The sequence below is a fragment of the Geospiza fortis genome, unplaced genomic scaffold (genome assembly GCF_000277835.1).
Source record: "Geospiza fortis unplaced genomic scaffold, GeoFor_1.0 scaffold154, whole genome shotgun sequence".
Taxonomy (NCBI): Eukaryota; Metazoa; Chordata; class Aves; order Passeriformes; family Thraupidae; genus Geospiza; species Geospiza fortis.
In genome coordinates this window covers 804,202-827,366 of record NW_005054397.1, presented here as the reverse complement: position 1 = coordinate 827,366, position 23,165 = coordinate 804,202, and the positions used below count along the sequence as shown (strand labels likewise).

At 45.6% G+C, this 23,165-nt stretch overlaps 1 protein-coding gene across 1 annotated transcript in view; it reads right to left on the bottom strand.

The window, feature by feature from the left end:
• MOGAT2 (monoacylglycerol O-acyltransferase 2) overlaps positions 1–22,561 on the bottom strand; it is a 28,446-nt gene extending 5,885 nt beyond the window's left edge. The window contains exons 1-2 of the mRNA XM_005425822.1: positions 22,449–22,561; positions 11,581–11,759 (exon numbers count right to left, since the gene is read on the bottom strand). Of these exons, the coding sequence (XP_005425879.1) occupies positions 11,581–11,759; positions 22,449–22,542 (273 nt within the window). The 5' untranslated portion in view covers positions 22,543–22,561. The remainder of the gene's footprint in view (positions 1–11,580; positions 11,760–22,448) is intronic.
• Between the last annotated feature and the right edge of the window lie 604 nt (positions 22,562–23,165).

Here is a 23,165-nt window from a genome sequence, read left to right as displayed (position 1 = left end):
ACATTGAAACAAGATGACTAGGGAAGTGGTGGGACCATGATCCCTGAAATTGTTCAAAAATATGTAGATGTGTCACTTGGGGACATGATTAAGTGGCATTTGCAATAGTGCTGGGGAACAGTTGGACTCAATGGTCTTAGAGGGCTTTTCCAAGCTGAACAATTCTGTGATTCTGTTATCAGGCAACTTTCCAGGCAACTCAAAGGCATTTGTGCTCAAGAACAACCAAAGCCCTATGCATTTAAGTGTCACCCCTCCAAGAACCCTGATGCCATCTGCACTCAGGGTGCAGTTAATGGTGCATGTGTTTTCCTAGAAGCTGCCAGAACAGCAGGTTCATCATGAGAGTATATTTTACTTTCTTCCATCGTGACTCATTTTCCACCTGTCTGAAAGCACTGTTGACTGTACATGTGCCCATTCAAGCTGCTCCTAATGAGGGGAATGGACAAACCAAGTCCCACAACTGCCCAGGTGCAGAGGTCTCTAGGCAGGAAGAGAGGCAGATGGCTGAATCACTAAGTGCCCACCATTTGCTCTTTTTTGAGTAATCTCAGCTTGCATCAATGTTTCCTGCATTCATCCTCAGCTTCCAAACAACGTTTCATCTCCAAGAGATTTATAAGCAGGGAAGCAAGATGTTCAGGTGTGTTAGAAACTGCTACATTTCTGGCTCTGTGCATGTAGGGAGACACAAGAGGGCAGCCACTGAGCAGTCAAATTGCCTTGATGGGAGAGTTTGCCTGTGCTAAGACACCACACATCTGTAAAAACACTCCCTAAGAAACATCCAGCTGCTATCTCGGTGCTCATCCCAATGAAAGAGGAGGGAGGACAGGAAAGAAAAGAACAAAGGTTAGTGCTTGGAGTGATAAGACAAGGGAGAATGGTTTTAAACTAAGAGAGGGATGATTAAAACTACCTATGAGGAAGAATTTTTTATTATAAGAATAGTGAGGCCCTGGCACAGGTTGCCCAGAGAAGCTGTGGCTTCCCCATTCCTGGAGGTGTTCATGGCCAGGGTGGATGTGGCTTAGAACAACCCAGTCTAGTGGAAGGTGTCCTTGTTCCAACAAGGATGAGTTTTAAGGCCCCTTCAAACCCAAACCATTTTGTGATTCTGTGGTAAGACATGGTCCTTGGCAACTGGCTCTGGGTGGCCCTGCTTGTGCAGTGGGTTGGGCATGGTGACCTCTAGAGTTCTCTTCCAATGTCACCCAGCCTTTGAATCTGTGATTTTTGACACCCTGCTCTAAGCCATGGGCAGCTGGAGGGTAGCAGTTGAGCCCCTCAAGTTTTGGTGGATCTGGGTGATGTTTCTGCAAGTGCTGTCCCCTGCAGTAGCCCTGAGGAAAGAAGGTCCTCGTTTTGTCACAGAGCCTGCTCACATCTGGATGATTTGGCCAAAACTCACAGAGAAACCAGAGAGCTTGTACAAGACTGAGAAGGAAATCTGTAGCAGAGGAAAGGCTCAGGCAATGCCTCTAGATACCATAGGTCTAGACTCTACACTACCCTTTTCCCTCTGGAAACTCTTCAATACAGAAACTCCATCTTCCCTTCTGGATTGTTCCCACTGTCTCACTCCTTCCCCCTCCACCTGGCAGAGGTCAGTCTCCATTCCCAAACTTCCAGGAAGGTTAATAATGTGACTCTGCACAGCCTCCCCCTCCTGCCATCCAGCCGAACTGCCTAATGGAACTGGGTTTGAGGTACCAAGGAGTGGGCCTGTCCTCCATCCTGCCTCAAATGAGTTGTCTTTTCCACACCCTCTGGATGGCATTTGCAATTCCAGTCTTTATGAGTGAACTGAACATTTAATAATTGTCAAAGTACTTAAGAGTCCAACCGAGCTGGTGTGTGCATGAGCATGAGAAAACCCAGGGGTTTTCTGGTGAAATAAGAGCAGTTTCTCATCTCAGAGGTGTCTGAGAAATGCCAAGTTTATGTGTATGACCTGTGGTCTGGAAGCAGCTGTTAGCAGCTCAGGGTTGTGCCCTCCAAGCTGAGCCATGGGTTTGTTGACCTCCTTGAGATTCCCTTTGGCATGGTCAGGATGCTGGCTGATGCCTTGGCTGCTGCCAGCAGTAATGATTCATTCTCAAAAGTGTTATGAAGCCTTCTGGATCCCAGGTGTGGGGTGGCCTTCCTAACATTGTTTAGGATGGAAAAGCCCTCTAAGATCACGGAGTCCAAATGCTCCCCCAGCACTGCCAATACCACCACAAATCCATGTCCCCAGCTGCCATATCCACATTAACATCCCAAATAGGAGACCTGACCAGCAAGCTCCTGGCTTCTTCATCTAAAGTCTCCCACACTGAGTTGCTACTGCTTTTCTGTCCTTCTCTGGTCCCAAAATCTGTTTACATGGATGTCATAGTCAGTATTCTGCTCTTAAGTAGGATAAATCTTTTGAATTTGTACTAAACAAATCCTCGTGTCTGTAGCTCTGCATAGACACCTCCCAAAATCATCTCTTGCAGGATGGAACATGCAGCCAGTTTCTCTGTAAGAAGAAGCCCAACAAAGATATCCAGGAAACCCAACCAGATCTGAAGAAGGACAAATTGTGCCAAACTGAGAAGAAGCAGGTCACCCACCCAAGGGTGTCTGGATGGGAGACCAAAGGAAGGGCAAGTATCTGAGTACCACCAGCAGCTGCTGAGGAGGATGGGCTTCAGTTCCCATCAATGGTGAGAGTTTGAGAGGTGCAGTTGGAAACAGGGAGATCTTTGATCCCTGGGGTTTTCTCCTGGTGCCACAGTGTCAGGTCAGAGCTGTATTTGGAGCAAGTATTTGAGAATCTGACCAGCCAGGTGGATTTAAATTGAGTTTGGATGGGACTTCACCACCCTCACTCCCAAAGCTGTGTAAGGATGGTAGCTCCAAAATGCTCAAGTCCTCCCTTCCTCTTGTAGGACTCCTTTATCCAATGGATTAGCAGTGCAAATGGTGGGACACAGTCCTCCAATGGATCTCAGCCACAGCCCCGCTTGTAGTGGTTTTGGTTCACCAATTTCAGATTTCCCCAGTTTTGAGATTTTGCTGGCCAATGCACCAAAGAGTGTGGCAGGTTCGGTGCTGGCCAAGCACCAGTGCACTCACTTCCTGCTGTGAGACAGGATTAGGAGAAAGGCAAAGCAGGCTCAAAACTTTAAAAGGGTATAAAGAAAATTTTATTAAAAGTAACTAAAAGGAAAAAGGTAGTAAGAATAATAATAATAAAAACCTTCAGAACACTTCTCCTCCCCCCACAACCCTTTCTTTCCCACTGACAATGTAAAGAAACAAGACCTAAAATTTCCTGTCAGTTTAGCACCTCTAAAATAGTCTTTCTTCAGTTCACTCAGGGAGAGAAGCCCCTCTTGTTAAGTTTATGGAGACTTCTCCACAAGAGGTAAGAAAACAGTCCTCTCGTGGCTCTCAATTTCCTCACCAATAGCAGCCACCTGGGGAACCCTGCCATCATGAAGTCCTTCCCATTGCCACAAGCCTTGCCACAGCTTGTTGATGGGCCATGTTGACTTATGGGGTATTGTTTTAAAGATGAGCTATTCAAAGGCAAAAGTTCTCATTATCTATCTCTAAAATAATCTTCATCCCTGAGAACAGAGATCTTCTTTTCCTGGGGGCACCAGACTACTCTTATTTCTTTCTCTGTTCAAATTTCTCATGGGATCACAGCTACTTTCACATCTGGTTACTTTAGCACGGAGGCCTTTGCTCAATGTCAATTTGAACTTTTCATCTCCCGATAGTTTCATGCATTATAGGGAAAAAGAGTCTTTTTCTCCATAGCTTACAAGAGGATTTCGGCCCCAAGACCAAGGCATCTCCTCATCCCTCCCATTTGCGACTATAACAGTGAAAAGCAGCTTGAGAAAAGAAGATGAACATCAACTCAAGGATTAATAGTTTCAACCAAGGGAAGCTGGACATCACTGTTATGAGATTTATAGCCCTTGCAATTAAAAGGTGGACCCACATCTGCAGAGCTGGACCTCACCAGATGGGATACTTCTTCCTTCTTTCGGAAACCAGACCACCACCATCTGGGGATACTCCTTTCTGGGATACATCCTGAGAAAAACTAAATCACAATAGTGTATAGAATTGTGATGTAAAAATTGGGAATAGAAACTGCTGAGAAAGCTTATGAATACCCCTATAAATACCTGTAACCCTCAACTATCGGTGTGCAGTTGGAGGGGAAACTTCCCCCACTGTACCCAGCACTGTATTGCTCATACTTTACCATATTAATTAATAAATTGATTGCTGCTTGAATATTGGCCTAGTCAAGCTTCTCATTTATAACAGGGGGCTTCTCCTTCCCCCTGCCCAATGGTTGCGGACAACTCCCATGGGATAAAATCCTGGCATCGTCCCAGGGCTGCGTGTGGGGCCCAGCGGGCTCAGCTAGGCCCTGGGCTGGAGGTGTGTAGCCAGCAGCCAGATGTTAGCAAGGCCGGCCCATCCAGCCCTGGAGCACCCCCTCTCCCTGCCCAGAGCAGGTGTGGGAAGAGGGGGAGCCAGCAGGCGGCCCGGGGGAAGCGGGCCCAGCCCAGCCCAGCCCAGGACAGGGCCCGGCGGGCTGGGGGCGTTGCCTTCTTGCTGGCCGGGAAAGAAAGTTCCTGGGCTTCTTTGGTCTTCAACATATGCTTTTCACAGAGGTGTGTCCGGCCTCTCAGTGGTTCAACAGACTGCCAGTTATACAAAAAGCTTTTGCCTCACTTCCCCAAATTCCTCCCATGTCAAACTATGACACCCCTCTTAAGGACACTCCAGAACAGAAAAGAGAGGGACAACACACGGGACAGAGAAGTTCCTCAGAAAAGGATAGCATGGGGGCTTTAGGCCATTTGGCCATGCTTTGCTTTTTCCCAGACAGTGCCTCTTCCAGTCAAAGGAAGGAAGCAAAGGGTACAGTCAACACCTCTGGAAATCAGAAATTGTATTTGATGTCATGGACCATGGCATAAGTCCTCAGTTGCAAATAATACCACTCTTCTGCGAAAAGAAAGGAAATATTCCTTGCAGGGATTGGTTCACATGAACTGGAACTGTCCTCTCTACAGTGCCTTGCAATTCCCGAGAATTGTAACACACTCAAATAACTTCTGTCAGCATTTCTGCCATTGTGACATATGTTATACAATAATTCATGCTAAAGGAAATTAAAGCCACAGCCTCTTGTGTACCAAGCCAGTGTCCGGCAAATAAAGAATAGAGATTCAAACATGAGGAGGACACTGTCTCCCGGGATGTGTATTTCAAGGGATTTCTTTCCATCTGACAAGACCCCAGCAGGAGTCATTTGATAGGCATCATCAGAAGTTTATGCCAGGAAGTTTTCACCTGACAGGATTCCAGGAATTATCCATCAGTTCCGGGAAACGAGGCAGCAAGAAAGAAAAAACTATGATAATATGCTAAAATATGCTAAAGAAGAGACCCCTTCCAGAGCCCAAAAGACTGTATAAAACAGATCCCTTCAAAATGACATTTTGGAGACCCACAGGGACTTTGGTGCGATAAAGGCCAAATCCTAAGTGTCCCCGACGCTGATTGCCTGGCTCAAGAGTCGAAATCGCTTGTGGCTTTTTCCAAGTTTATACTCTGAGAATTTAATAAATTTCCTTAACTGTTAAATTGGAGTATTCATTTATAGCACCATGATGAGAATGAATGAGTTATAGGATGAAGTCTTCCCAAATTACTTCCCAAAGCTTCAAGGGTTTAACAAATTCTCCAGTAACTCATTTTAGTTATGCTAACAAAAACCAGTAACACCAGCAAGACCACAAGCACAGTGACAGAGGTTTCTGCAGACAACAGTGTCCACCTGAAACTTAGATATAACCCCAAGGCCTGTAAGAAATATCAAGGAGAAAACAACGTGGGAAAGACCACAGGGACCTTCCCTGTACAGCATGTTCATTCCAGGCTGCCCTGAATAAAGCCAGCATGCTTATCACTACTGGGGTGCTCTGAGTGATGACAGTAGTTGAAAAAAAAAAAGTATGTCCCTGTCTTGATTTAAAAGAAAAATGTCTGCCAAGGAAGGTGGGAACCTTCCTAGAATGGGAAGAAAACACCCCTCCCTAAAAATTATTGTAATTTGAAAATTACATGGCTTTCAGGCAAAAAACAAACAAACAAACAAAAAAAAAACCAACAAAAAAACCCCCACAAACAAAAAAACAAACAAACAAAAAAAACCACAACAAAACCAAAAAACAATGTAGAAAAAGGAGTAACAGTTCGCTGCCCGCTCTAGAGAGGCCAAGAGAGGGAGCCATGATCCCCTCAGCCGGCGCAAGGAAGGGAGGAAGGGAGGAAGGGAGGAAGGGAGGAAGGGAGGAAGGGAGGAAGGGAGGAAGGGAGGAAGGGAGGAAGGGAGGAAGGGAGGAAGGAAGGAAGGAAGGAAGGAAGGAAGGAAGGAAGGAAGGAAGGAAGGAAGGAAGGAAGGAAGGAAGGAAGGAAGGAAGGAAGGAAGGAAATTACTCCTTTTGCAAACTCAGCAGCAGCATTCGATCTCAGCACTACCAAGGAGCAGCTGGCAGAACCAGGAGAAGCAGGCAGATTTGACCGTAGTGCCGAACTGCAGCGCAGCAAAGGCCTGGAGCCAAGGACACAAAGTCCCTCAATGCCCTTATGGAAGAAGAACAGGAAGGTTGGACCCACCCGCAGCAAGTGTCAGGTCCCAGATCACAGCTTGTGGTGGGTGGCATCACGCCCCAACTCCTGAAAAATGCTGAACAGAAAAGCCCACATCCCCAGCCAAAAACTCCCCATCCCCACAAAAACTCCACTGGAGTGCCAGGAGACTTCCTTTTGTGTCTTGATGGCTAATTATTCACCCAAAAAGCCACCCCCTACCCCTTCCAGCGTCTCCCTGATAACAAAGGGAAGAAATTCACTGAGAAACCTAAAAAACCACAAGAGTCCTCAAAATTTTCTGAGGCCTAATTTGCTAGAACAGACTCATAACCCAAGTTGTGTGATCCAAAGCTGAGATGTCTTGCCTAAGCCAAGCATCCAGCCCCAATTTTCAGTGACTTCTGTTTGAGGACTGTGGTAAAAATAGATATTGTCAAGCTTATGTTTACACTTTCCCCATTTCACCTTCCTCATCTGAGATTACCAAAGCACCATGGCTGTATGAGGGAGAACGGGATGGGACTGGTGAGAAAAAGCAGCAATGTCCATTCACTTGGCATGGAGACAGAAATTGTTTTTTCTGTTAAGCTGGGTGTATCCTTCATTGTAAAGACACACTGGCAAATGATGAGGAAGGGATTTTGAAAGTGGAGATAGGGTTTGGGCAGCAGCAGACAGATTTCTGACTGCTTTTTGAACATAGTATTGATAAAGCAGTCCACAGCATGCAAAATCACTCTGTAGGCAACATCAACAGCAGGCATCACAGGTTATCTGTTCAGACATACTCTAGATTAATTTTAGACCTTTTGGTATATTTTCCACAACATTATAATGCAGCTGAGTTCAGTCATGTATTGGAATTGAAGAATCATAGATTCATTTAGGATATAAAAGCTCTCTGAGACCATCAAGTCCAACCATTACCTCAGCACTGCCAAGGCCATCACTAAACCATGTTCCCAAGTGCGACATCTACACAATTTTGAAACAGTTCCAGGCCAATTGAAGGACTATAATGCGGGTATATTTAAAAATAAATAAATGAATAGATAAATAAACAGATTATAATATGTTTAAAACGCAGGGAAATTAAGCAGAAATACTTCTCTGGGCAATACATTGGACCCTGACAATTTCTCACTCATCCCACTTTTCAAAACGCTCAAGCTCATTCAGATCCTGCCTAACTATGATTCTCAAATAATTAATTAAATTGCAGTCAGTTCCAAGGGGGATAAATGCAACAGTAAAGTGGTACTTGTGCAGGGGTGGTATGGGCAGAAGGTGCACCTTGCACACACTGCAGTGGCCTGGCTCAGCTCCATGTACTGCAGCACACTGCAAATTCACACTGCCTAGAAAGCACATGCTCATCCCAACCTCTCTTTGCTTCCAAGACAGCAAAAATCCCTCAGGGATCCATTAAAAGCAGCGTTTAAAGCTGTTTCCTAAAATAAGACAGCAGGCAGCACTTGCTGCCTCCAAACACTTGACCATGCTAAGTTTGCTGCTGGGATCTGGTAGGATTAGGAGTCATACTTAATCTTCCCAGGATGCCTAATTCTCCAGGGCTTAACAAACTCTGTCTACACATAAATGCAGTCCAGAGTCTTGGATATCAACCCAGCCTGTGTCCCCAGATGTCACTTCCTTGTGTCCCCTGAGCTGGGACTTTGGGCAAGTGAGGTTGTTCAGCCTGAGGAAGAAAAGGTGAGACCTTAGAGTCCCTGCCAGTGGCTTTAGCCCTGTGCTAAAGGGGCTCAAAGAGAGCTGGACAGGGATTTTGGACAAGGGCCTGGAGACACAGGACAATGGGAAATGGCTTCCCACTGACAGAGAACAGGGTTAGATGGGATATTGGGCAGAAATTCTTGGCTGTGAGGATGCTGAAGCCCTGGCACAGGTTGCCCAGAAAACCTGTTGCTGTCCCATGCCTGGAAGTTTTCAAGACCAAGTTAATCAGGGTTTGGAACAACGTGGTCTAGTGGAAGGTGTCCCTGCCCACATTAGGGGGGGTTAGAATTGCATGGTCATTGAGGTCTCTTCCAACCCAAAACATTTCATGATTCCATAATTCTATGACTGAGAAAGTATTTTGGAGAAATAGTATTATGTGATTGCTTGGTTATAATGCTCTCTATATTAAATATATTTTATTTTTTTCTGCTGTCCTTTTGCTTTACTTCCTCTGTTTTCTCCCAGAGAAGTGGGTAGAAAGACTCCATGGAACCCTCCGGGCCCCCACCGAGGGAGCTGCAGCCAAACCCCATACCATGCTCCCTCTACTGGCGTTAGTGGTCCTCCTACAAGAAAGGATGGACACGGAACACAGGGAGGCATTCAGAAGTGGGGTTCCATGTTCTCTAGAAAGGGACAGGAGAAGGGTCATTGCTGGGCTGAACTGGCAGCTAAATTTCAGCAGAGACGTTGGTCCAGCACTTCACTAAGTGGTGGGTTACAGCCACAAATAATTTACAGAATATATACTGCATATAATTACTGCAGTCACATAAATAATTTAATTACTTTATGGTTTGGGTTGCGATGTGATAAATAACATAGAGAATAGAAATTTTCAGTTCCTCAGAAGTTGCTGAATAGAGCTTAAAGACTAACTACAAACAAAGATAAAAGGATGTAAAGGTATGCACACTGGATGATAAATGTTGCTTACCAGTGGAAGAACAGATAAAGAGGGCTACATTGGTTTTTTGCAAGTTAGGTAACAAGAAGCAACAGCACATGCCCAAAGAAAAAGTTCAAGGAAAGGTCATATTTGAAATTGAAATATTCACTGAATAGGATCACCAGAGATCCCTTTAGAGGACCTTCCAGGATCATAAAATGATTTCCAGTAGGAGGAAGTTGCATTCAAATTAGTTCTAGGAAAAGTGATGTTTATGTATTAGCTAGGAGACACACTTTAATGAATATATATGATTATAATGTTGTAAAGCCTCACCACACACATTGGATTAAACAAAACATCCTTGTAATGTGTCCTGCACAGATAAAGAATGCCTGCTTTCTAACACTTCAAATTGCATTGGAAAGTTTATTTTCTGCCTGATTTCAGTATCAAAGGGACCTTAAAATTCCACTCCTTGCCATGGGAATGGACACCTTCCACTAGACTGGGTTGCTCCAAGCCCCGTTCAGCCTGGCCCTGGACACTTTCAGGGATGGGGCAGCCACAGCTTCTCTGGGCAACCTGTGCCACGGCCTCACCACCCTCACAGCCAAGAATTTTTTCCCAATATCCCATCTATATCTACCCCCTTACAGTTTGAAGCCATGCCCCCTTGTTTCATCACTATAGTTCCTGATGAACAGTGTCTCTCCATCCTCCCCGTAGGGCCCCTTCAGATACTGGAAGGTGCTGTGTGGTATCCTCACAACGTTCTCCAGGGTAAACAGCCCCAATTTTCTCAGCTGTCTCCAGTGGCAGATGCTCCAGTCCCCTTACTGACTTTGTGGCCTCCTCTGGACTTGCCCCAGAAGTGCCATTTAACCTTCTTAAGATGGAGGCTCCAGAACTGTGCACAGTATTCCAGGTGTGATCTTATGAGAACAGAAAAGAGGGTTATTTCTGTTTGAGCAGCAAAGCTGATGGGCATGTCATCTCTGGTCCTCACTTTGCTCTGGCTCCCCCTAATCCTTATCCCAGGCCCTACTCCATGCAGGATGGACTCTTAGGCTGGGTTCTTATTTTTTCCTTTAGGCTGGTGGGTTCTTTGGCTTTTTGGGCTCCCAACTTCTTTATCCTGGACTGCAGCAGCTTCTGACTCCAGGTGATTTCTGACCAGCTGGGTGCATCCCATCTGAGTTCTCTCAACAGGCAATGTATTCCTAAATGAATTATCTTAGAAATTCCTATTGCCTGGTCTATCCTTAAAGCTCTCTTCCTTGCACAACGCACGAGTCCTTCTCCTGCATTGCTCAGATTTGTACCAACTTGTGACAGGTCTGAGGCAGGACTTGTTGCTGCTCCATGTAGGAAAGACATTCTGTGCTGTTCTTGTGAGCTTGCAAAGGCCTTCTGAAGATAAGGAAAGCCCTGTATCTCTCCTGAGGAAGACACCAGTGTTGTCACCATGGAGACGTGATGAAGGAGAGAAAGTTAAGAGATATGGACTCTAGCTGGCTCACAGAATGACGTGGCTCCCTGATCACCCACTGAGAACTTTGTTTCTTTCTTATAACCAACAGACAGTGAATGTGTATGTTGAGTGAATGTAAATATCTTGAAAGAGTATAAAAGCAACATGTTGCTATAATAAATCTCTCTTGCACGCTTCTGAGGGAGCTGTGGTACTTTGTGCTGTGTCATGCTCTATAACGACAGCTCCATGCATCCATACCATGCCAACGGACACCACATAAAACAGTAAGGGCAAAGACCAGCCACATACATTAAGTAAATCAGGAAATGTCACAGAAGTCCCTCTCAAGAGAACAGCAGCTCTCTGAGACCACCCTGTGCACCCCCAGCTATACCCATCCATCCCCCTCCTCAGCAGAACGGGATGCTGACATTGCAGACCACCCAGGATCTCTTGGATTTTGGTTAAAACTTGGCCCTATGGCCACTGGGTGAATTCTGAGCAACCTGAAGGGCAGGAATGTTGGAATATAGACATGGAAAATAAAGGTGAGATTTCCTTAGCAGTTGGAATGCAGCAAGATTAAATAGGCATGGAAAAGCCAGGTGATTGAAGCATGCGGTTTGTAAAAATGGTAATCCCCATTTGTTACTGTGTCTTTGAGTAATCTGGGAGCTGGGAAAATTATCCTTCAACACCAAGCTCCCAGCGCCCCATGCCATGACTGCTGGCCCCAGACTGTATCCAGATTCCAAGGACAAAGCTGGTCCCTGGAACACTGAAGAGCTGATGGACTGGTGGCACTTACCGTGACAGGGAAATAGTCCCTCATGTACCTCCAAACGACGCAGTTCCGGAACACGTGGATCCGCCGCCCACCCTTGCTGGGTTTCTCCCTGTCTATGAACCACCATGCAGCATAGAGGGCACTGACCAGCCAAAAACGGGTGAAGAAGAGGGCGATGAAGACAGCAGTAGAGCACTGTGCTGAAAGAAAAGCCAGCAGTGACTTGATAGTTGGATTAGGTGGACTTTGGGAGGAATGGTTCATTTGGAGAGGCATTTTGGTCCTGGGATGGAGCCTCCACTGGGCTTGCTGCTGAATTTATCAGTGTGAAGGCACCTCTGATGCAGAGGTGGTTTCTTTTCTATCTGCCCCAGGAACATAAAAAGACACCAAGCACCTCCCTTGTAGCAACCACCAATTTCTCCGAAGGCCACTATGTCACTCTCTTCCCAAAAGGCTGATGAATCTCACTCCATTCACAGTGTTCTCATGGATCAGCTGTCTATCCCTTTGCTTCTTGCTTTTCTCTGGAGTCAGACTGATCTCAGCAGTAACAGTGGCCTTGTTTTACCCCAAAACTCCTGTTAATACCTCCTGATGACACCTGATATTTTGCAATGGCAGCAAAAAGGGTCCTGTGTCCAGTCTGTATAGTCCCCAATGGCTTTATCTTGAACTAATGATTCCCCATTTTAATTGTGTCCATGATATATACCCATAGATAAGATTTACTCTTTAGTGAGTTTTTATTATTGATTTTGGACCCTTTCCTCCACTTCTAATCTTGGATTCCACAGGATTTTCAGTTCTTTCCACTTGGTGTCATAATGGATTTTATAAGAATGCTCTATTTCATTCTCTATGACTTCCATGACTTGGGACTTTCTCCAGTTAGTGCAGCTTTGACCTCTACCTCCCACCTCCCTTATACCCTGTGTTTTGGCATAGAAACAAGAGAACAAAAGCATTTGTGCAAACAAACATCACTTGGTACATAAATTCCCACCCAAGCCCAAAGCCCAACACTGTGTGTCTGCAGATACTGGAAAGTGATGATGGCCACCAAACTGCCACCTGGCAAAGCAGATGTGCACCTGGGAAGAGCTGTGTCCTCTCCATCTATCCCTCTGGAACCCTCAGTATTGCTTCTGAATCTTTGAACCCAAAGATTCATCCAAGTCCTTTGCCTTCCTCAGCTCATGGATTACATAATATTTTGTATACGTTGTTCTACTTTGGGTCTTCATTTCAGATCTTCCACCCAGGGCTGGAAGATATGAGGGTGGAGATGCCCTGCTCAGCTTCAGCTTCAGCTGTGATATAGATGCATCCACACCCTCAGGGGCTGAGACATCTTTTCCACCTTTGGGAGGCACCTGATACCTGCCCTCTCCACCTCCTCTCAGCTAAGGCCTGTCAGAGACATGGAATAGGATGCTCCCATCTAAGACCTTCATATATCCCCTGTTTGCTTTCAGGATAAATCAGTAGATCATGTTTGTAGCATTTTTTTTTCGTGATAAGTCACCCTGATTACAAAACTTCGCATGAAAAAAAGCAAATCCTTGCCCTTTTTTAGAACACTCCCATGATGGTTCCAATAATTCCTATGGGGGAAAAAAAAAGTGCAATAATCTAACAGGATCCTAAATCCCCTTAAAGCTGAATGGGATTGCATGTCTTCCTATAAGTAGAGACACTGCAGCAAGCACCTGGGTAGGCACTAAGAATTTTGCAGTGGGAAAAAACCTGCAGCTCTCGGCAAAGCAGCAGGTCTAACCTGTAATGCATCACGCAGGTCAGAAAGAACCACTGCTCACACCTGGTGCCACACTTTTAATGGAGTCATAAAAGTCCCCTCAAATCTGGCCTTGGACACTTCCAAGGATGTGGCAGTCACAGTTTCTCTGGGCACCCTGTGCCAGGGCCCCACCACCATCACAGCCACGAATTTCTTCCCAATATCCCATCTAACCCTGCCCTCTGGCAGTGGGAAGCCATTCCCCCTTATCCTGTCCCTCCAGGCCCTTGTCCAAAATCCCTCTCCAGCTCCCTTGGAGCCCCTATAGCACTGGAAGAGACTCTAAGGTCTGCCTGGAGCCTTCCCTTCTCCAGGCTGAACACCCCCAGCTCTCCCAGCCTGTCTCCAGAAGAGAGGGGCTCCAGCCCTTGGAGCATCTCCCAGGCCTCCTCTGGACCCGCTCCAACTGGAGTCTCAGAAAAGAGGAACGGAGTGAGAGAATCCCTTCCCTCAACCTGCTGCTCAAATGCCACAGACACAGACTTTGTAACTCTCAAGAACTGCATAGAACATGAGCTGCAGCTCCAGGGTCCACATGATAAATATACACAATTTTACTCCACGTAGGAGCCCGGTCATCAGGTCTGCTGTGAAACTACTGTGCCTAATTCTCCTTTTATCATACTGTGCAAAGCTCAAAGTACATTCTGCAAAGTGAAGGAGTAGTTCTGGACCAAATCCATGCTTTAGCTCACAATTATATAATCAATTTCTTCCTCAATTAATTTGCAATTCCTTTTTTTTTTCCCCAGAGCAAAATTTGCACTCAGTGACCTTCACTCAATTTCAAGATTTGGGGGTTTTTTGTCCTTTTGAAACCTTTTGGTGCACTGTGGGATAGGGGTCCATTCCTGTCCGAGAATGGACTGTCAGTCTGAAAGTTACTGTGGATGGCACCAAAGAGACAGGAAGTTTCCAGAAAATGTACAGTTATAACTGCATCCAAACGAATTCCAGCCTTAAGCAGGCACCTGATTATTTATGGTCTGTAATTTGGTGAGGAGGAACAACTCCATATCACTCTCTGGACACCAGCACTTTGTGGGCCACCAGTGGCTGGAATATTTCCACAGAACTCTATTAGTGTGTTCCAAAAGTCATGTCAGGTCCCCAGACTAAGTCCACCACCACTGCTCCCACTGCTCAGAAGGCATGGGCAGGTTTGAATTGCAAACAGGTTTGAGGCTGCAAACAGACATGATCCTCTTCTCCTCCTTCTGCAAGTCTGGATATAGCTCCTCCAAAACTTTACACTAATATTTACAAAAAAATTTTGAAAGCAAATCAAGTCACATCAAATTTGATCCCTTATCGTCCTGAAACACCCTTGGAACCCCAAGTATTAGAGTTCCTGGGTTCTGTGAAATTGGATTTTTGAGTTGATTTTAAATGCACAGATAGGAATCAGTCTAAAAATGTTTCTCCCTATCACCCCGTGTAAAAGAATTAAACCTTTTGCTGCAATTATACTTCTGGCAGCCTTTCTAAATCCAGTAATGCCTCTGCCTCTGCCCCTGCAGCTGCCATCAGGAATGTTTTTGTTTATAAAGATCATGCCTGAGCCTTTTAGGGTTGGAATTTTTTTAACTAAAATGTTCTTTTTAGGATAGGTATGTATGTGATAATTTTGATAATAGTTGCATTAATCATGATACCTTTCAATCTGTGCATAGATTAATTATTAAGGCCATTAAAGGAGCGGTTTTGGTTGAAAGGAAAGGGGGAGATGTTGGGATATTGGGAGACATAAGACAGATGATGGACTTTGGGCCTGGTTAACATAAGAGATTTGATAACAGGATGCCTTGGCAAAAGCACATGGAACTTTGAAAATTAGACCTAGATTGCAAGAAGATTCAGTCAGACAGGTTTACCAGAAAAAGCAAATCTCATTAAACTCTGCAAGCAAGAGATGTTGTGATATGCATAAATTTGTGTATGTGATTTTAACATAATCACTGTAGTAAACATTACTAGGCTTCCCTAAAATAGTATATAAGCATTTGTATCCCACAATAAAATCGGATTCTGATCACTGAATCAGTCTTCCCCATCTCTCTCCATTGCTGACATCTGGACTCTATATATGGGTGCTACAGCCCAATGGCATATGCTAAATTGCTATAAAATGGCTTAAGCCCTTACACAGAGCTCTTTCAAGGCAGACAAGGGCTGTAAGAGCAGGCTTAAGGGCATCATGCAAGTCATTGCAGATGCATCAGTTCTGTTATCTGAAAACAGATAATTCTGGGCTGGGCTGAGATTAGCTGCTGCACTGTCTACACTGTCATGGAAAGTGGAGACTGCTTCAAATCAAAACTAAAACCAAAGGGTCCCTGGCAAGAAGGAATGCGATATGCAGACTGTAAATCTTGCACTTTCTGATGAGTCCAGATTCAGGAAGGTTTCTCTGTAGCTGTCCATAGTGAGGTTTGGCTCTGGATGAAGCATTCATAGGATGGTCCTGGACTCTGCAGTGCATCTGTTGAGCAGGGGTGCAGCAACTTTTCATCATCGTCTAGAACCCAGCATCTCATATCTCCATGGCTGTATGAGACTCAGCAAAGACATATCCATGTGTATTTGATGGTTTGTTTGTTTTTTTGTTTTCTGACAGGTCAGTTGGTTTCCTGGGCTGGATTCCTTCAAAGAAGCTCATAGCTTCTTTGCTTCAAAGAAGCAAAAATGAAGTGGTGGGTTTCTTATGCTGAGTTTTGCTGTGAGCTGTAAATCCCTCTCTGGACAAGAAAATGGCCATATCACAGAGAGCACAAATATGCCATGGGCTCCAAGTAAGCCATGGGTTCCAAAGGAGCCATGGGTTTCAAAGCACATGGAGAACTTCTCTGGCTAAGTCTAAGGCAGGGACCATGTCCCATCAAAGTGCTCCTAACCCAGAATTTGTTAATTCAGCCTGAAATAGGGAAAACTGCAGCCCCCCCAGAAAGAGATTTTTGTTATCACAACAGCCCGAAAGCGAGTCAGATTCATACTGCACTTGCTAGTAGGGCTTGCAAGATCACTGCAGAATCACAGAATGCATTGGGTTAGAGGGATCTTAAAGACCATCCAGTTCCAACTGCCCTGCCATGGGCAGGCATAGCTCCCACTAAACCAGGTTGTTCAAAGTCCCATCCAAACTGGCCTTGAATGCTTCCAAGACGCACGTTGCTGAGGTCCTCAGTGTCAGCCTGGAGTCCTGATTGTGGCCACCGACACAGATAGTGCACCCTTGGGCACAGCTGATGTGGGCAGGCTGTGGACTACACTCAGCTGCCAGGGAAGCCTGATCATGCTGGTACCACATGCCCTTTGAGCCAGCCCTGATGACTCGAAGGTTCAAAGTCTGGGTGTGGTATGCTGGGTCTGCAGAGGCAGCATGCCCAGTTCTACTGGCCCTGCACTGGGTTTGTTTGCCATGGTTCAGCTCTGCACTCTCAGTTCTGCTTGGTGTATCTGGATGGGTGTCCATGTGCAGTGGAGAGTGGGAATGAGAGAGGCAAAAAAGAAGCAGTGCAGCAGGCTTGGGCACCAGCCTGCTGATTTCAGTTTTCTGCAGTAGCCTGGTTGCACTCCATTACAAGGAGGCACTGGTCAGTACTCAGATCATGTACTGGGAAGGCAATAGGGTCCCCACTCCATGCCCTGCAACACATTCTTACAACCTGCACTCCTCCTCCAGCAGCTGTCAGCCTCTGAAATAAATAGAACCTTTTGTCTCCACGCTCTTGTTAGGAGCATCCTCAAGAAAACCGGCAGTATGGACAATGCCTGCCTGTTACACGGGATGCTGGAGCAGAGCCCCTTGCCGGCACTGGGGCCAAGCTGCTGCCCTCACCCAGCATCCTGCAGGGATAAATGAGTCCCTCCCGCAGTGCTTGGCTTCTCAGGGGATGCATTTGCACAACCATGGCAACAGCTGCCTGCAGTCAGGGCTGCTGGGATCTCTGGCCAAAGGGCTGTGCAGCGGCCAGATGGGTGTTTCAGAAGCCCTCTTCTGGCAGCAGAAGCACAAACAAAGGAGCAGCCGACAGCTAAATCATGCCCACAGAAATTCTGAGCTCTTTGCCTGAGGATTATAACAGCGCAACAAGGGGTGGTTGGCAGCTGATGGGATGAAAATAAGGGTATCTCTTAGCATAAGCTTATGCAGTTGTTAAACTGGGATATTTTGGGTGGGAAGCTCCAGGCTCAAAGAAACTTTGTAAAATGAACCAAACCAGCTGGAATTGCTTCATAAGGTTTTGTTATCACCTTTCTAGTGCCCCTCTTAAGAGCGTTTCTTAACTGCTTTTGGTTCAGATTGTATCACCAAAAGAAACCCAAAACAAACGCCAAAACAAACCAAAAAAACATGCAAAACCCCAAACCAACCAACAAACAAAAAATCTGCAAAAACACACAAAAACCCCAAACAACAAATCAAGTTCTTCCCAGGAAAGACAATAAGCTCTTGAAGGTCAGCCACGGGAGGAGGAGTGGGTTTGGGTCTCATCCTCATTCAGAGCAAACTGCATTTCCCTGTAGGAGGTAGAGCCTGTGTTTGCAAGTAACTCCTACAACTGCAGAGACTCCTCCCTCCCAGCCATTTGCTGTCATTCTGCTCACTCTAGAAGTTATTTCCATCTCTGGAAAGTCAAGTGCCAGCTTGCTCCCAATACCAAGATGGGAAAAACCTCAAGTACAAAGTGTTTTATTGGAAAACATTGTTGACGCTCCATAAGTCCCAACTGCATCCATGCTGAGAATGGGGATGTGCTGTTGGAGCACCTCTTAACACTGTGACCACATCTCTACCACATCCCAACTGAATCATGGACTGTGGAAGGAAATGCAGATGCAGGGACAAAGAGGGAATCATGGAGCGCTCCAAAATGTCCCATTCTGGACAGTTGTGTCCAAGACTGCATGGCTCTTGTCAGACTTTCATCTCTCTTGCCAGGCCATGTTGGTGTCTCCTCCTGCCAGATGTTCTCTGCTGGCAGAACGTTGATCACATGTGGGACCTTCTCTTCACTAGAATGTTGATCACAGGTGGGATATCGTCTGCTCAGGGAGACCCCCAGGGTTTAAAACACAAGTACACAATGGCACCAAAGATGGTTGTTTGGAGCTTCTCTTCAAAAAAAAAAAAAAAAAGGTAGCTTCATCCATCGTGGTGACCAGCAATGTCCCCTGGCCTCTTGAATTGCAAAAACTAGGATAAGGTGTAGTTCTGAAGAGTGATACTTATGACAGGAATGAGGGATTTCTCTTTACAAAGAAACAGTGAGTCTGCTAGTAGATAAAACTGAAATAAAACAACTCAAATGCCTAATTCACAACTATGTGCAATTCTTGCAAAACTTTTTAAAAGGGAAATCAGTTAGTAATCAAGGTATATTATGATCTAATTAGAGAAAAGTGGTCAATTGTTGCATCCCTGGCTGGAGGGAACACCTAAGCGAATCATGCAACACTATGGAGCAGACACCTGGAATCCCAATGCATTAATATCAGATGCCAGAGAACCTATTTATAATTTAAATTGGATAATTAGGTTACACGCTGTCTTTGAAATAACAACCAACCAGACAGCTACAGCTCTTGACCACCTTGCTGACAAATCCACTCAGATGAGGAATGCAGTATTTCAACATCAGATGGTATTAGATTATCTGTTAGCAGAAGAAGGGGGAGTGTGTGGAAAATTAAATTACTCAAACTGCTTTTTGCAAATAGAAGAGTGGTGAAACAACAAAAGGAATAAGAAAATTAGCTCATGTAGTGGTCCAGACGTGGAAAGGATGTGAATGGGACATGTGTTTGTGTTTACCTGGTGGACTATGGGTTAAACAAATGTTTTTTTTCCTCTTTTGTGCTGTAGCAACTCTAATCTTTTTACCAGGCATGATCCCTTGCTTAGTGGAACTTATTCAATATGTGATCAAAGGGATGCAGGTAGTAGCCATGCCCACTGATGCAGAAATGGCTACATAAGGACAGAAAATTATGTCGCTGCAAATAATTGCAATACTAAAAGAGATCCAGGAACAGAAAATTAAGTAAATTATAACTAAAGTTTGTAAAGAAAATTATTGAGAAAATAAAACAGGAGAGACTGAAAGGAATGAGGGATTTGTCTTTACAAAGAAGCTGTGGGTCTGCTGGTAGATAAAACTAGCACTGAGAGATAAAAGAAACAATGGGAAAGATTCCACTGATTGATAAATTGAATGGGATAGATTTGCCTTTACAAATAAACTGTAGGTCTGCTGATAAATGAAATTAGATAGTGAGAGATGAAAGAAACAATGGGAGCAACCATAAATTCCATAGGAATTCCCCTGATTGATACAAGTCAAAAAAAGGGCTTGGGGGAGTGTACATTAGAAAGGTGTCTTAGGCATTAGGCATTTCAGGAAGTCTGTACCTCTCAAGTACCTCAGCCAATGGGGAAAGAGAAGGGAAATGTGCCCAGGAAATTAGGATAAAAAGGAGGCTGTGTCCTGTAAAAATTCGAGAGATCCCAGGGGAACGCCCCATGGCCTCTCCCTTTATTCAAATAAAGTTACAGGACTCCTCTGTCTCCTTTTTGACATAAACCTCTGGTGTTTGTGGAGTAATTTGCCTGACACTTAGCATGAGCCAATCCTACACCAGGAAACATTTAAAGAGCTACCCTGTCTGGATGAGTATTGCACAGTCCTCTGGTCCACTGGCGCAAAGGTGGCCATTCAGGCTCAGGTCTGTAGCAGAGTTTGGAAGGGCCCATCTCAGAAACTGAGTGTGAGTCTGAAGCACAGCCTGTGCTTTCTGTGCAGGTATAGTTCTGGAGATGTTTGTGTACAAAGATCTGCTGTGTTTTGGGCTAGTCAGCAGCTGTCTTGCCACAGCAAAGGAGGAGCTTTACACGCATCCCATCTGAGATTCACAACTGGCGTAACAATGGGAAGCTCTGTGATGTTACCTTTCAGCTTGGCTCCTGATGGGCTGTAAATGGCCCCAGACATTTTACACGGATAACCTACCTCTGATATTTTTATTTCCATAAAACTAGGAAACACTGCAGTGTTCCAGCCTGATGGGCTGTAAATGTCCCCAGGCAGTTTTTCCACTCCACTGATAATGTGCCTCTGTGCCTCCCATTATCATTTCCCTGTGCATCCTATGCAAAACAGCACCTGTGTCATTTCCATCAGCACCTGATGCCCTCCACCAGGCAGTGACTTTGTCTGCATCTCAGTTTGCTGATGTGTCTTTTCCTCAAACTGTTTGGTTTTCTTGGAAAAATGACCTTCTAGAATGTGCAAGGGCATCTGTAAAAAGTGAAGTGTCTGTTCCCAGGGCTACAAAAGCAGAGTCACCAATACTCCTGCTACGGTACCGTTCCTCAAGCATGGTAATTCTATTTCTCATTCCTAACACCAAGCAGAGCAACAGCTTAAACCACAAAAACTCTAAACCTAAAGAGCAAGAGAAGCAGAAAACCCCATCCTGGTTTAGCTGCTGCATGAGACCTGTAAATATTCCCATGCACAGGCAATCGGCCATCAACTTCCTTAGTGCCACGCTGCTCTGATCAGGTGGTGAGAAGAAGCCAAAAACGCTGGCACAGATTGCTCAAAGAAGTTGTGGCTGCCCCATCCCCGGGGTCCGGTTCAAGGCCATGTTGGATGGGGCTTGGAGCAACCCAGTCTAGTGGAAGGTGTCATTGCCCGTGGCAGGGGGTGCAACAGGATGATCTTTAAGGTCTCTGTCAACCCAAACCACTCTGTCATTGTATGCTCATGCTAAAGACACCATGCTGTGGTACTAATCAGAGCAGGAGCAGGATTTTGCAGCCCCTAAAATCACCCCTGACTTTGAGCAGAGCCCCAAGCAGTGGTTCCTTGTCAAGCACCCCCTGTGCAATGATAACCAGGATGTTTTGGAAGCTGATTAATCAAGGTACCTGATAAACCTTCTCCTCCCGGCATCCTCACATGAAGCCAGGGCATCTTTCAGTCAAACCTAAGCTCTTGGAGACCATCCAGGGACATTTTTGATGGCTTCTCCTGCATTTTGTGATGGCATGAAGAGCAAGATGACTGGCAATGACCATGTGAGCAGATGTTTCTATCTCTGCAGGATCTGATGACAAAGGTGGACTGGCTTCTTTTCTCACACCACCAGCTGACATCCCATCACATGCCGTCTGTACACATTCTCCCCCACACCCAATACACACATATCCACCAGTTCTTTTAGGAAATAATGCTATGGCATTGTGAGAACAGCATGGCAAAGCTCAGGGCAAGACCTTCTAGGAGTGCACCGTGGGTTTATTTAGGGAAAACACACCCTACAGTGGTAGCCATCACAAAGGCAGGCACCTAACTCCTTGGTAATCACTGACACGAGTCAGAGGAAGGGGATGGCAGCTCATCCCATTGCTCCCAGGAGATCTCTGACAAAAGCTGGAATGAAGTGAGAATGAAGAAGAAAATCAGGTAGGAGCCCCACATCTTCTTAGGAGCCTTTTTCCTCCATTTTATAGGAATGGAGATGCCCTGGGCTGAAGGTAGGTGAGACTCCATCTCCAAAGGCAGGGCCAGACCACACTTGCAGCTCCCTCTGTGTAGAGTGTTCAGCTCCACACTGCCCCAGGGAGATGCAGGAAAGCTCCATTTACTCTGGCTCTTCCAGGCCCTCCCTCTGCTTTGCAGGACATGTCCTGGCACCAATCCCTCCCATGCCTAACATCTATCACCAGGGACAAGAGAACATGACAACACTGCAGGTGACAATTTAAAGGGGAGTTTTAGTGGCTTCTCACATCTTTATAATTTTATAATCATGCACAGCTTCTTTCTGGTGGGTTCACAAGGTTCAGCCTGGGGTGTTCTTGTTTTCCTCGCCAAATGTGCTTATGATTCATGTATGTTGTGAGAGTGTTTTGAGGCCAAATGGGACAGGAGCCAAAGCAAATCCATATCCGAGTGCTGCATAAAAACGTAGGGGATTGTAACTGGTTGATCTTTAAGGTCCCTTCCAACCCAAACCATACTGCAATTCTACGGAAAGCTTCTCTGGCTTCTCAGAAAAAGGAAAGAGAGATGTCTCTTACCTAGACCCAGGAAGCTGCAGACCCATTGAGCCACTGCTGCTGTCTGAAGCCTTCTCTGAAGTGGCACAGACCACGGAGCAAACTCAATTTTCATCTTGGCCTCTGCATGCACGTCTCACAAGGAGAAGGAAGCAAGTGGTGAATGCAAAGTGCAAAGTCAATATCTACCCAGTGTTACAGTAGAAGGGATTGTGCAACATCCTCACAGTGGTGGCTGCACACAGCCCCATTCCATACAGGGAGCAGAGGGAGGTGTCATGGACTTTATACCACCATGACTCACAGCATTGTTCAATGGTGACAATTTCATGCTTCTTCCACCCAAATCTGGAAAGTAAACTCCATTCAGGACCCAATCCTGCTTTCAAAAGATCCCGCCTCTTTCAAATTTTGCAATATTTAGATATTAGCAGAGACAATGAGGCATTCATGCCTGTAAGCCAGTTTTATTTCCCCCCTTCCCCTACAAATCACCCTGTGCACTGCAGGAAGGAACAAACAGAAGGGATGAGCACAGGCAGGTCGCTTTTGTTCACAGGTGATGTGATGTGGATGGGTTTCAGTCTCAGCCAAGGAGGTGGGGAGATAACACAAGGGTGTTTCACTGCTGAGCACAGGGTACATGAGCCTCATGCCTCTGCCAAGACACGCATGGATGGCTGGTGGATGGATGGGGCATATGAGTTTCCATGTGCATCCTTGCACACATTTATATAG